Source organism: Gobio gobio, assembly GCF_949357685.1.
Source record: "Gobio gobio genome assembly, chromosome: 1".
NCBI lineage: Eukaryota > Metazoa > Chordata > Actinopteri > Cypriniformes > Gobionidae > Gobio > Gobio gobio.
The window spans coordinates 41,028,008-41,043,744 of NC_137097.1; the positions used below are offsets into that span (position 1 = coordinate 41,028,008).

At 38.2% G+C, this 15,737-nt stretch overlaps 1 protein-coding gene across 2 annotated transcripts in view; it reads left to right on the forward strand.

The window, feature by feature from the left end:
• smurf2 (SMAD specific E3 ubiquitin protein ligase 2) overlaps positions 1-15,737 on the forward strand; it is a 66,208-nt gene that overhangs the window by 45,384 nt on the left and 5,087 nt on the right. For both annotated transcript variants that reach the window (XM_079829944.1, XM_079829943.1), the window contains exons 8-15: positions 2,309-2,511; positions 3,633-3,717; positions 5,050-5,208; positions 5,347-5,391; positions 9,720-9,918; positions 13,624-13,727; positions 14,681-14,795; positions 14,884-15,062. In XM_079829944.1, coding sequence (XP_079686070.1) covers positions 2,309-2,511; positions 3,633-3,717; positions 5,050-5,208; positions 5,347-5,391; positions 9,720-9,918; positions 13,624-13,727; positions 14,681-14,795; positions 14,884-15,062 — 1,089 coding nt within the window. The remainder of the gene's footprint in view (positions 1-2,308; positions 2,512-3,632; positions 3,718-5,049; positions 5,209-5,346; positions 5,392-9,719; positions 9,919-13,623; positions 13,728-14,680; positions 14,796-14,883; positions 15,063-15,737) is intronic.

Consider the following 15,737-nt stretch of genomic DNA (forward strand, 5'->3'; position numbering starts at 1 on the left):
GCCTACTAGTCCTAGTGTGAAGCACGCATTACAATTCACTGCCACGGAAGCTCTTAAAAACATTATTTTCGCACTGACGTTTCTTCCAAAGGAAGTTTTGAACCTCTGAAGTGTTGAAACGAGTGGAACAGAGGGAATATTGAAACCGAGTACAGGCTGTGTTTATGCGCTACATGATTCAGCACTTTGTCCTCGTTCGGTGAGCTTGTGTTGCCAGCCGTTTCACGGCTGAGCTGCTGTTGCACTTAGATGTTCCCACTTTACAATAACAGCACTTACAGTCGACCTGGGCAGATGGAGAAGGACAGAAATTTCACTCCCTTGTTTGGAGAGGTTGCAGGTCTGTGACTTCAGTCCCTCAGCTCATCGCAGTACGCCATTCTGCTTGCCAGTGTTTGTCTACAGAGACTGCATGGCGCTGACACCGTTACATTTTTCATTTAGTATCCAAAACAACTGTATATTTTGTACCATAGAGATTTCAATCTCATATCAAAGGGCACACTATTGTGTGTTTGGGTTTCCAAAACGAATGCCTGTTTGTACTGTTTTGATATGGATCTAACCTAGAAGAACCACCAAAGTCTTTCATGATCATTCTCAAAGAAAAAAAAAATTATAGATGCTTGCTGGTCTTAATCTGGTTGGTTTTAGAGGGATTTTGGATGTTTGGATACCAGTTTAGCTAGACGGAGAGACCAGTTCAAACCAGATTATTTTTTTTTTTTTTTAATTATAAATATTTTTGTTTTTTTTCTAGCTTTGTTAGACTCAAAGTCTTGTAGGATCAAGGTATTTTGGCTTGCCCAAATTTCTGTCCAGGTCATTGGGTTGGAGGTGGTTTTGTTGGATAGGACTGTCCGGTCTAAGACCAGCCTAAAATAACTAACTGGTCTTAGTTTGGACCAGTAAGTTAGATTGGCTGGTTTTAAAGGGAACTTGAATGTTTTTTCTGCTGGTAGACAAGCTGGCCACCCAACTAAAACGGAGGCCATTTTTCACCAGTTAAAGGAACACTCCACAAGTCCCCTAGAGTTAAATAGTTGAGTTTTACCGTTTTTGAATCCATTCAGCCGATCTTTGTATCTGGCGGTAGCACTTTTAGCATAGCTTAGCATACATCATTGATTCTAAACAGTCCATTAGCATCTCATTCAAAAAATGACCAAAGACACTTTCAATATTTTTCCTATTTAAAACTTGACTCTTCTACAGTTAAATCGTGTGCTAAGACCAACTGAAAATGAAAAGTTGCGATTTTCTACACCTATATGGCTAGGAACTACTTTCTCATTCCTGCGTAATAGTCGCGGATCTTCGCGGCGTACCATGGCTGCAGCGTCGCAATGATTCGTTGGTATTCTGTGAAACATGGTGGTAGTATACACCTTCGACTTACTATCACAGCCCTTTACAACACACAGAACCATGGCTAATCACACAGGTAAATCCACAACACAATTTGTCGGCTGCAAGCCTGAAACTTTCTCTGCAACTACACGAACTTAGTGCCGGTCACATTGAAAGTTACCTAGCTGGGGGCTACTTTCAGGCGCTGTAATATCATTGCGCCACTGCAGCCATGGTACGGCCACAAAGATCCGAAAGTAGAAAGTAGTTCCTAGCCATATAGGTGTAGAAAATCGCAACTTTTCATTTTCAGTTGGTCTTAGCACACGATGTAACTGTAGAAGACTCAAGTTTTAAATAGGAAAAATATTGAAAGTGTCTTTGGTCATTTTTTGAATGAGATGCTAATGGACTGATCAGAATCAATGATGTATGCTAAGCTATGCTAAAAGTGCTACCACCAGATACAAAGATCGGCTGAATGGATTCAAAAACGGTAAAACTCAACTATTTAACTCTAGGGGACTTGTAAAATGAGCCTATTTTCAAAAAAAGTGGAGTGTTCCTTTAAGATCAGCAAACCAACTTAGGCTGGTTTAAGTGGAAGTCCAAACTAAATGGAAGGGGCCATAGGAAATGATGCTGAGACTTTTTCACTTTTTACTTTCCGAAGAAACTCTACTAGGTGTTTTCAAAAATGAAGATGTTTCGTTATTATAATATTTGTTATGATGTAATCTCACGTTCTTCTGAATTTCACATTTACATTTTACTTCCACACATTTAGCACACACTTTCATTCAAAGCGACTCTGCGTTCGAACTGTATATGTTGCCTGGTATTCTGGGAATCGATCCCATGACCCTAAAGTTGTTAGTTCCGAGCTGTAGGAATGCTTAAACCTTTTTAATGTAGTCTTTCCTCTCATACTTTTTCATTTCTTCTTTCACACTCACAGGCCTGCATCCGAGTACTCGAGTCCCGGCCGGCCACTCAGCTGCCTGGTGGATGAGAACACGCCCATCATGACGCCCAATGGGGCAGCAGGCGTACCCACGGATGACCCCCGGGTGCAGGAGCGGAGGGTTCGCTCTCAGAGACACAGAAACTATATGAGCAGAACTCACCTACACACACCGCCCGACCTGCCCGAGGGATACGGTTCGTTCAAACACACACACACATCAGTTCTTTCCGTTAATACTGGCCAGCTTGCAAAGGTCAAAAATACACCCTGCAACATACATTTCACGCACACACATGCACTTGCGATGGAAATTTGTGCTGCAGCAGGAGTAATTAAAACGTCTCTTGAGCTGTAGAAAAGGAACTCGTCTGAAATATCTCCGACGTGCCGTCAGCACCAGCTGCAGGGTCAGACGGATGACCTGGAAATCCCTCTGTCTGTGTGCGTGTGTGTAAGTCCGTGGAGAGATTCAGAGGGCAGAGGTTATAGACACAGGTTAAATAGAGCTCTGTGTGCTCTCCTCTGGTCAAGTAGTTAAATGTGGCTCTGTAGACATGGATAGAGGTCAAGTACATGTGTGGAACAGGGACTTAAACCATAATTTAAAGACTGAGATGAGATGAGACTGTGATAAATCGATATATATTTATCAATAAAAATAAAAATCATATCCACAATATCACTAATAAACATTCTATATTTAGCCAACTTAAAAGTCTTCTCTTAAAATTTGCTAATTTGTTAAATTTAATTTTGTTTCAACTTGAAAAGAACCAAGCGGCAACCTTCCGCAGTCTCTCTTGAAGCCAACACGGAAGTGCAGCTCCTCGACTGGCCGCTAGAGACTGGCTCTAAAAGGGAGTCAAATCTGTATCGCCCCCATGTTAAAATGGCCAACTTTACAGCATAAAAAAATATGTTTACATCCTGGTACAAAAAGTGATTTTGTGTTATATAGCTAGATTCATAATGTCCTCCTTTGACGCCAGCATGATGTGGGTTTAATTTAGGAAGGTTAATTCGATCTTTGTGCTTTTGCAAGCTATATATCATGTTAACGTAAATTCAAAATGAATTTGCTTGTTTATATTTAGCCATTATTTTCCCTTAAAGTTGATTTGTTTGTGTGAAGAGGGACATAGAGTTTACAGTCATGGACCAGATGAGCATACGATAAATCAAACTGAAAGTGAAAGAATGAAAGTATCACTACTATATACACACATGAACACAAAAACAATGATAGTGTTTAACCCTCTTATCATTTTTTTCACATTGTAAATGATGTATGGTGCCCCCTGGTGTTTGTTCACAGAGCAACGGACAACGCAGCAGGGCCAGGTCTACTTCCTGCACACGCAGACGGGCGTCAGCACATGGCATGACCCCAGAGTGCCCAGGTACCTCCTTTACCTTTGTGTCTTTGACATGTTTAATATTAGTACAATTATTTAACTTATCTTAACTAATATTTTATACTGAATATGCTTGGAAACCTGCACCTCTAACCAAATGCAACGCATGAAGTCATTCTTTGTAACTTTCAAAACATGACTGTTTAATATACAGCTATGTTGTAGTAGAGTGTGGTTTTTGACCAATGAGATATTACTGCGAGCGAACGTTATTCTTCAAAATGCCTCAAAGCTCAATGCTATTGACGGTTGCAACTGGTTATGGCAGAAACTGAGAAGACATGAACTTGGAGAAACTTGTAGTTTTATGAGGGGAAAGTTGTCATTTATCAGAGAGTGGAACATGATTGAAAAAATTAAATGTGGCCATGGGTTGACATTAAGCATTTTTGCAGTGCTGCACATTTTTTGCTCTGTTAGTTTGATGATGTTTGGCCAACATCTCTGAAGTTTGTCTTTTTTACGTTCTCTCTTCTTGACCTTTGTTTTGTCTGTTGTCTTGCTTTGTTCTTGTCTTTCTCTCAGACGGCTCTTTCGAAGGATCATGTGACAATATATTTAAACTGTTTTAGCTTTTTTTTGGCATTGATTTTTCATCATGAACAAATTTTATTTCCGTCAAATCACAATCATCATGACATGTTTTTTCACACAATAAATACTGAAATGTTGAAATTATAGTTTTTTCACTCAATAAATATTGAAATTGTGTGTGTGTGTGTGTGTGTGTGTGTGTGTGTGTGTGTGTGTGTGTGTGTGTGTGTGTGTGTGTGTGTGTGTGTGTGTGTGTGTGTGTGTGTGTGTGTGTGTGTGTGTGTGTGTGTGTGTGTGTGTATATATATATATATATATAATGATGATTTATTTAACAATAATGATTTTTATTGTTTTACCCTTACCCAAGACTTTTTTAAAAGACATCTTAAAGAATAAAAATATTAAAACATTATTGAATATATATATCTATATATATTCTTTAAGATGTCTTTTAAAAAAAGTCTTGGGTAAGGGTAAAACAGTAAAAATCATAAAAGATATTTGAAAAGTCGCCTAGATAAAGGGTAAAAAGTTTCCTAGACATGTTGAAATGATGAAAATATTTGTAATAAAAATATAAAGTTTCCATTTAGGGGAATCCTCCTACTTAAGTATAAAAAAATATACTCCAGATATTATCTTGCACTATGTGCTTTTATACGGTAATGTCCAATTGTGAACTGGTTATCTACATACTGTATATCATAACAATTTCGTATCTCATCAGGGACAAAGCTCCAGCTAGAGCTGATAAACGGTTCTCCCTCTTTCTCTCTGCAGGGATCTCAGTAATGTGAACTGTGAGGAGTTGGGTCCGCTGCCTCCTGGCTGGGAGATAAGGAACACCGCCACAGGACGGGTGTACTTTGTGGACCACAACAACCGAACCACACAATTCACGGATCCGCGTCTCTCCGCTAACCTGCACCTCGTCCTAAAGTGAGTCATTCTCAACCTCATCAGAAAGAACCAGACACCATTTAACCTTGAAGCTACTAGAGACATGAAATAGTGCTGAAATGTGCAAGACATATTGCTGAAGTCTCATCTCCTTGTGTCTCACGTTTACCCCAACAGTCCCAGTCCGAATGGCTCCCGTGGTGCCGTTGAGGCTCAGAGCAGGTGAGAAATTAATCAGATTCTCTGCAGTTTGGAGCGGTTTATCGATTTTTCATCTGCATGCGCGTGACAGTGCATGTGTATTTGTGTGTGTCGTGTGAGCCAGAGGAATGCTTAAATGGAGAGAGATCGAGTTTCCCTTTTCCTGTCCTAACAGATCAAAGGACGTGTCCCACATTCCGTCTTCCCACTTCATGTTGTTCTTGCAGTAACAAGAATATTCAGTGGGGTACGGCATGCATGAATGGCATCACACAAGTCGGGGAATATCAGTTCACGTAGGATCTCGCAAATGAATCTTTGCACCTGCATAGTATCTTCACGGCAACGTGAAGCATCCACCTGTCAACTGGGATGTTTGGATTGATTTTAATCAATATGTTTTTTTTAATGGCCATTGTTATCATTTTGAAGTATTAATTCAAAATGTGCCTAAAATTCTCACTTTAAAACTTAAACATATGTTAATCACCCAATGGTATGAAATAAAGACTACAAAATAAAGATTAACAAAGTAAAACTTTAAAAGATTAAGTTTAAAACAAGAAATAAAGTCACATTGTGAATTAGAAAGTCAATGTTGTGAGATAATAATTCTGCATAATCTTTTATTAACGTTTATTTTTAAATAATGTAAGCAGTGAAGAAAATTTTTATTTAGTTAGGGTTAGTTTATTAATATAGTAATATTATATTTAAACAAAAGAAATCCATCAAATCAAAGTCAGTGTCACATGCAGAAAGCCGTGTTTTAGTAAATTGTTATTTTTTTAATATTAGATATGGACCTTTTTACAAGATCAAATGGAGTAACCCTAAGAAAATTACATAATATTCATGACTTTTTTGTTGATGTTTTTCACATGATTCTTTTATATTTTTGTCCAAAATGCACTTTAGCTTTAGGTCAGCACACACACTAAATTATTTCCATTTTACCAAAATCTAAACTATGAATGAGCTATGAGTGTAATGCAGATAATAGAGCAACAAATAGTAAAAGTGTGCAATATATCACTGCTTTGAATAATTATACACTAAACATTAAAACCACAATATTATCATATAATTACCTACATATTGATTTAATATTGTAGCGCTCTGTTTGCCATAAAGAGATACCAGACATCAGTCAAAACAGATCATTTGCATGAAGACATCATCCCTCAAGCAAACTAGCTGTCAAAGCGAGTCAGTGTAAACGTTCCTGGCGCTGCAGTTGTCTAACTTTTGGAAAAGGCATTAGATAGATTATGTGGATATCTGTCGAAACATCTGCCTTATATCAGCGCAGAAATTCTCACCTCTCTGTCATCTGGCAGAAATCTTCTGTGCTGTGTGCTTTCCACTCAGCCTTGATGGCTTCATGATCTCACGATCAAGTGCGTGATGGGAGCTTCGGGCGTGTGGGTGATTGTCATGGCTGTGCGTGTGTGCATGCATGAGCTGCTGTTGTCTTTCGGTGGATACACCCTCATTATCCACATCCAGAATTTCAACGGTCACTAATGGATTACATTCAAAAAGGATTTTTCTGCTTGAATCTGTTCAGTTATTCAAATAATACATTAAGTATTAAATTCCTACAGATAGTAATGAGTAAATCTCTTATTTAATGTAGATGTTTTAACTTCTTAATATTTTTGTTGTCCTTAAAGGGATATTTCACCCAAAAATTACAATTATCCCATAATTTACTCCATCCTAGGTGTATATGACATTCTTTATTCAGCCAAACATAGAGTTATATTAAAAAATATCCTGGCTTTTCCAAGCTTTATAATGTGAGTGAATGGTACCTTATATTTTGAAGCCCAAAAAAGTGTGTTTATCCATCATAAAAGTAATCCATACAGCTCCAGGGGGTTAATAAATTCCTTTCTGAAGCGATGCATTTTTAAAAGAAACATATCCGTATTTATAACTTTATAACAGGGGTCTCCAAACTCGGTCCTGGAGGACCGCTGTCCTGCAGAGTTTAGCTCCAACCCCAGTTAAACACACCTGAACCAGCTAATCAGTTTCTAACTAGAGCCTTGTAAGACACTGATTAGCTGGTTCAGGTGTGTTTATTTGGGGTTGGGGCTAAACTCTGCAGGACAGCGGCCCTCCAGGACCGAGTGTGGAGACCCCTGCTTTATAAACTAAAATCACTGGCTTCTGGTAACGGCCGTATGTGAGTCTGGTTCCAGCAGAAGAGTGACCTCTGACCTGATGCATAACATAGGATGTAGGCGTACCGTAAGCTGAGGTGAGAGTTGAAACCTCTCACAGTTCAAATAAATAGGGCTGGGAAACAAACTCTAGCTCCTCTGACATTTCTCTTAAAAAAAAATTGTTTTAGACTTTTTCCAGGGGTCACTCTTCCAGCAGAACTAGACTCATGTACAGCCGTTACCGTAAGCCAGTGATTATAGTTTATAAAGTTATAAATATGGATATTTTTCTTATAAAAACACATTGCTTCAGAAGGCCTTTATTAACCCCCTGGAGCCGTATGGATTACTTGTATAATGGATGGATGCACTTTTTTTTAGCTTCAAATTTTGGGCAGCCATTCACTGCCATTATAAAGCTTGGATTAGCCAGGACATTTTTTAATATAATTCTGATTGATTTCGTCTGAAAGAAGAAAGTCATATACACCTAGGATGACTTGAGGGTGAATAAATCATGGGCTAATTTTCATTTTTGGGTGAACTAACCCTTTAATGTTAAAAAAGTGATTGTAAGATATTTAATGACAAAATGATTATCTGAGATTATAATGACAAAAAAGGCTGTGATGCTTGTAAATTATATTTGGCGGAAGTAATTTGGCATGATCTTTTATTATTGTTGTTTGTTTTTAAATAATGCAAGCAGTGAAGACAATTTGGAAATATTTATTAAATTTTTCTGGATAGTCACTCCACCACCTTATTTTTTTAATGATAATGGCATCAACGTGATCAAGAAGTTTAGATTCTAAGATTAAGGGCCCTATCATACACCCGGCGCAATGCGACGGCAGGCGCGACTCAAATGTTTTTTGCTAGTTTCAGCCTGACGCAGTTATCATTTTCATGTCCAGCACCACGTTGTTTAAATAGCAAATGCACTTGCACTTTTGTACTCGAGCATTTAGTCTTTCCGCTCACAATTTTCTCCATGTAAATAGCGAATCCGCCATGGTGCAAGCACAACTTGCTTTTAGAGGGAATGAGCGATCACACTTTGATTGGTTTATTACACGCTATGCCCAAAATACACCCATGACTGATTAAGAGACTAAGTACAACCCTTTTGGACCTGGCGCACTGACCGTGTTTTCCGTCGTTAAACTAGCAAAAGTCGATTCGGACACGCTCTAAATGAACCTGCGTCATGCGCTTCAGACCATGTGCTCAGATCGTTAAAATAAGGCCCAGAGGATTCTAAGAACTTGTTTTAAACTAGATTTTTCTCTTTTATATCTTTTTCAGACATCCTAATTTGTCATTGACCCATGGAGTATTGTTGCTTGTATATTATAATGAACATCAGGCTGTTTTTACAAAGTAACAGCGAGAACTGATCTAGGCTGTTTACACGTTGATTCAGATTCACACCCGATTTTAGATCAGTATAGTGTTGTAAATGTAGCACGAAGCTATAAAACTGCAGGCAAAGAGAAGTGAGTTTCTGCGTGTCAAAGAAAAAGAATGGGAGGAAGGGAATATTTGAGGAATGTGGGTCACGTGCAGACGGAGAACGAGCGTAAGGATCATGGTGTCACTTGGATAAATGAGCCTGAGAGTGGCTGTGAAGTGTGTATGGAGTGATATGTGAAGTGAGTGTGTGTGTGTTTTCATATAAAGGAATGTGTTGTTTATAGATGAATGTATGCACACTTCGCTTCATCTGTACATATGAACACACCTCTGCCCTCTCACTCCATCTTTATTTGTCAAGCACTGAAGTTTGTGAAGTCTGTTATGCTCAAGCAGTATTTGTTTGCCGATGCCTCGTTGTTTGACATTCGGTATTCTAATGACATTGAAACTTTTTAAGTGTTGTTAAAAGTGTCCAAATTCTTTTGGAGCCGACTGTGTATTCAGCATTATATCAGTTCAGGACCATGTTGGAGCTTGTGAAGTGAACTTGTGTCCTCATTTCCTGTATTTAGAAGCTCATTTTGTTCGGCTCTGTCGTGACATACCTGTGAGATGGCACTGAATGGGCGACGCTGCTCTGGCATCAAGGGTGAAGACGGGGTCAGACATCAGTGTTAATTCATGCATGCTGACAGAATGTTTCATCTCGTTTTATTCTCCCCGTTTCTCTTTTCCCCCCTCGCTGTTTCTCCACAGCCGCCCCGGACAGCTGAAGGAGCAGGCTCAGTCTGTCGTGTCTCCCGGAAATCTCCCCGAGGACCCTGAATGTCTTACAGTGCCCAAGTACAAGCGAGATCTGGTGCAGAAACTGAAGATATTGAGACAGGAGCTGTCCCAGCAGCAGCCTCAAGCGGGACACTGTCGCATCGAAGTCTCGCGTGAGGAGATCTTTGAGGTGAGAATGGACATCCGTCCAAACAATGCAAACTCATACTGATGAATGGATTATTTTTATTTAAGGAAGATTTAAGCAAATAATTTGGCAACATTAATCCACTTATAATTAGTATGTGGTTATATTTCCGCTTTTTGACAATATCCAATATGTATCTCTATACTACCATTTAAAAGTTTGGTCAGCAAGGTCAGTAAGATTTTGTCTTTTTTTGAAAAAAGTAATACTTAATATTCAGCAAGAATGCATTAAATTGATCAAAAGTCACAGACATTTATAATGTTAAAAAATATTTCTAAATCAATAAAGGCATCACTATTCATAAAAGAATCCTGAACAAATTTGGAAAGAAATCCATAGTATTACTGTTTTTACTGCAACCTTGGTGAGCATGAGAGACTTCTTTCAAAAACATTTAAAATCAGAGGAACAATCATATCAACCCAACAGCCATTGTAGCCACATAGATTCATGGAAGTAGAACACAGTAGAAATCTAGGTAAAAGTATTTCACAGTGGAAGGAATATTAAATATTTTTTGTTTATATGCAACAAAACATAGTGAAAATAACAATATTTGCCTACCAATATATTACCAAAACATTTTAATTTATGAACAATATCATGTAGTGATATTGTGAACTTCTGTGAACATTTTGGTGGTGATGCAAATGAGTTGAATCAGTTCACTGAAACATACGGTTGGCAATTTCTGAGTGGCTAGCATTAGCAAGCTATTTTTGAAAACATAAGATTTCACCCTCCCTTTAGAGCATCTCCAAGGCCACGCCTGCTCTGAAACACATAAACGCACACAGCAGAGTCTGCGAAGCATCAGCGTTAAACCAGCTCATGTCTCAAAGCACATGACATTACAATAATAATGAACATAAACAACTTACAGAGCTCTTACTTGAACCAAATGACTACTACAGATTAATTTCGGCATTGATAGTGTTGACATAGAGACGCATAAATCTGAGTCTGAGGACGTGAACAGCTCCGGGTAGAACGTCACAGGTTGCAGTCTCGTAATAACGGCTACGACATGGCGTGAATGTAGCATAAGTCTGTTGTGTTGGTTCAGGAGGAACTGTAAAAGGCGACTGCTGTTTGTTTGTGGCACTCTGTGACATGAAATGCGCCGATGACATGTGATGTCTGCGCAAAGGTACATGTGTTGACAGGCAGGTAGGACATCCTATCATTGCATTCGGACTGAATGCATTGATTGGACGAACATTTTATTTTGATAATTGATTAGTTGGCCGATTATTTTTTCAATTAATCGGATATAATAAAAATATAATTTAAAAAATTTGTATTGTCAAAACTCATTTCACATCCTGCCCAATGCCCAAACATGTCAGATGAGTGCTATGAAAACATACATAATGAATATACTGTACAAAAATTAACCATGGTTTTACAACAAATAAAATAAATAAATAAAACAGGGTTATTGTAGTTATTCCATGGTAATCATAAATTAACCATGGTTTTGCTTCAAATCTATAGTTTAACTATGGTATTTGTGTGGTTGAACAAATGGTAATCAATACGCCAAAAAACATGGGTTAATGCAGGACGTGCTTTCATTCAAAATAGAAATACTCGCGTGAATTAGCAGCATTTACAGATGAGGATATACCTGTAAAATGAACGTTTTGTCCTGAGGACGCAGACGCACACACACATCTGTCAAAGAGCATGACAGGGTATGTTAAACACTAATGCATTAGCTTGAAGCTTAAAATAAAAAATTCTCATGTTTTGGACGCTTGGATCACGTATCTTTCCCGCAGCAACTCACTCTGTTTACACTTTATTTTTAGATGCATTACGTCCATATAAATGCTTTATTCAGTGCTCTATTTTGGTGAGACTGCTGGAAATTTTTGCGGGGTGCAGACCCGACTAATCGATAATGGGAATCGTTGTCGATGATTTTCATTATCGATTATTATCGATAATATTATTAATAATATTTTATCGATATAATTGTTGCAGCCCTATCTCTACTGCATGTCTATCCAATAGAGTCTGGTGACCAAAACAAATAAAACTCTCACATTTATCCATTTCTTTGGAATATTTGTATTGTTTGTTTGTTTTTGATTGTTTGTTTTTTGCATAAACCACAACCTCTCAACCAATCACAAAGCAGTAGAATCCAACGTCACAGTGAGACTTGTCGTCAGCTAGGAGGCAGATGGGATCTCTGTTGTTGTTCGTCTGAACCAGCCTGTGAGAAAGGTTATGAAGCCCAAAGGCCTGGTTAACCTTTAGCGTATAAGGCCTTTGAACTCTGCTGGATGTTACCCAGAAATCAATTTACGCGTGGAAAAAGCCATAATGCATCATACATGATGTTAAACATCATTACCATGCAGCAAAAACCATGCTGAGTTCAGCTAATGCTGTGTGTCTTGTACTGCACACACTTCTGAGCCTCATCTCAGGCCTGGTGGAAAAACATTTATTCCCCCCCATGCCCCCCCCAGTCAGCTTGAAGTGATTTTTGGTCTGTGCGTCTGTCTGGTCATCTGCTTTGGGGTGTTTAAGGGTGTTGAGCTGGATACGCACAGGAATTCTGGATGCTGCATTCCAACATGCTGCGCTCTTTTTTTTTAATGTATTGTGTTTTCTGCTCTGGTGCATATAGAAGGGTTATGATAGTTAACTCAAATTAAACAGTTTTATATATATAAATATTATTATAAATTATAAAACATATTAAAGGTGAACTATGTAGGATTTTTTGCAGTAAAATATCCAGAAACCACTAGGCCAGTGTTATATATTTTGTTCAGTTGAGTACTTAGAATATCCCAAATGTTTTCAACTATTTGTAAATCGTGAGAAAATGGCTATTTTAACCGAGGAACCGGGACGTGTGAGCTATGCGTGTGAGGGAGTCGCCTGTCGATTGCGTCATATCTGCGTCACCCTCGGTTTCCGGTTTTATTCAGTGAAACACTTTACTCTCACTGCAGTGTGAACAAGTGTCATAGCAGCCGCCGAGCGAACATCATAACTTCCTTTTCAACACACTCAAGGTGTTTCTCAATGTCAAGGATCCTTCCTCTGCAGGACTGGTCCTTCCAAGTCACTTCCTTCAGAGGCTAGGCGAGGCTCCTCTTTAGCATTCGGAGAACAGGTAAATGGAACAGGCTAGCAAGTGCGCGTCAGCCTCATTACGTCAGTGAAAAGGTCCGTTAGCCATCAATCACGTCATTTGTATAACGGTTGTAATTTGTACTGGCATTTAAAAGTTAAACTTTACTTACATTTACTACGGTTATAACTAATGTTTGGTAACGTAAATACTTACACTTGAAAGCATATTGCCCCGTTAACACTCCGCCAACGTCCGATATTTTGTATTTTTTGAACAAGATAGCAAAGCTTATTTTGATGTACTAAAATAACTAAAACTAAAATAAAAATGAATAAAAACTATATAGACATAGACAACGTTTACTAATACAAAATGACAAAAAATAAAATAAATAACTCAGTGATGCTAAAATAAACAGGCATTATACTCAAAGAAAAGTTTGACAACAAAGTATTTACTAAGCCTATAGTGTGAACTTTCTCAATCATGTCTGGTGCATCCTTATATAATGCAGTAGTGAAAGATTTGTGATCTTTCTGTAACTCTTCATAAATTTCACCTCTGTCCCTCTACTATTTCCTCAGGAATCATATCGGCAGGTGATGAAGATGAGGCCGAAGGACCTGTGGAAGAGGTTGATGGTCAAGTTCAGAGGAGAGGAAGGTCTCGACTATGGTGGAGTCGCTAGGTATGAGTTTGACTCTGAGCAAAAACATCCATTGGCTATGTAACTTTTGGCCCTCTAGTGGTTAGAAATGACAACATTTCAAATCCCTCCGTTTTCACCATCTCACCAAAAAGCCAAGACAATGTTGATTCTGGTATCAGTAAGAGCTGTCGTGTTTTTTTATTATACCAACAGACTCTCCTCTGTTCTGAATTTCTTTTCGCCAGATGTTCAAGAATTATCTGCTCCATGTCAACCTTTCTTGACAACTAATCTATGCCACTCCTACACCGTACACACGTCAAAGTAGTCGGAGCCACTTTTTACTATATACAGATATGACGAGACACACACGGGCGGATGACGTATGTACGCAATTCCCTATGAAAACCATCCGGCGCGGTCTAAAATATAACCACTTATAATAGACTTACTAAAGTGAATCAGGGTAAGACAAAAACACGGTTTGGAAGAAGGATTGATGATGTATTGATGTATTATTTAAATTGTTCATTTTTAACAAACAAAAATAATAAACGTTAAAGCTGATTGTGAACTCAAAATGGGCCTGTTTTCAGTCTTAATACACGTCCCTGGTCTCATTGTGAATGATTCATCTGTAAACATTACTCAAAAGAAAAATGTCTTTGTAATTTTGATGAAAGATGTTCATTTGTAACTCTGAAACGACTTTCCTTTTCTGTTGATTAACCACCTGTTTATCACTTTCCACAATCCAATCAATTCCAGATGGATAAAATCAACTCCCAGCATACTTTTTTGAATGGTATCCTGTTCAAATAATACATATCACAGTATGGCAGTAAAATGGGTTATGAATGCAGTTTCCTGCTGACTTTTAAAGCTTGTGTGTCCATCTAGTGGTAGAATTGGAGTATAACAATGTTACAGTGGGCCATGTTAGACTTGATGTCTGTTAATAGTTTGTGCCAATATGTGTGTTTGTGTCATAGGGAGTGGTTATACTTGCTGTCGCACGAGATGTTAAATCCATACTATGGACTGTTCCAGTATTCACGGGACGACATCTACACGCTACAGATCAACCCGGACTCTGCCGTTAATCCTGTGAGTGGACTTTGAGCCGAGGTCAGATATTCATTAAATGCAAGCACTTTACAAAAAACGCTCATCTTTTATTTGTTTTTGTTTTTAGGAACATTTGTCCTATTTCCACTTTGTGGGGAGGATTATGGGAATGGCTGTTTTCCACGGCCACTATATAGACGGAGGCTTCACTCTGCCTTTCTACAAACAGTTGCTAGGGAAACCCATCACTCTGGATGACATGGAGTCGGTGGATCCAGACCTCCACAACAGCCTCGTTTGGATCCTGTCAGTGTGCTTTATACGTCCATTACTAGGGGTGTAACGATACTCTTGTGTCACGATTCGATACAAACCGTGATACTAAACTCACGATACGATACTTAACACAATATTTTAAGCCAAAATACAGAGGTTTTTTATTATTACTTTTGAAAAATAATATTATTATTATATTATATCAGGACCCACATATATTTCCTCATTGCATTCTTATATATTATGTTTCTATTATGTAACTATTTTTCTATAAATGCACTATACATACACATATAAGAATAAACCACCTAAAACGCTTTGAATAATCATACTACTAAAACTAAATGTGATCTGGTGATTTAAATTATGTTTACGCTTTCACTTTGATGAGGGCGCGCTTCAGATGATCAATGCAATCAATCACAGTTCTATTCGCAAGAAATCATGTCAAAAAGACTATTCCCAAACTGTAAATGATTAGCTCATCCAAAAATTTTAATTCTGCATTTACTCACTCTCGTGTTGTTTTCGTGTTTTTGAACGTCTGTGTTTACTACAGTAGCTGAATCTGTTCATCATACAAAGCCATCGTGTCTCTTCAGAAGACTTTGATTTGGATTAAACCACTCAATTGTTAATTATTTTTATGATGCCTTTATGACATTTTTTTAATCTTTGAAGTTTTAGAGGAATGGACTTTAAATG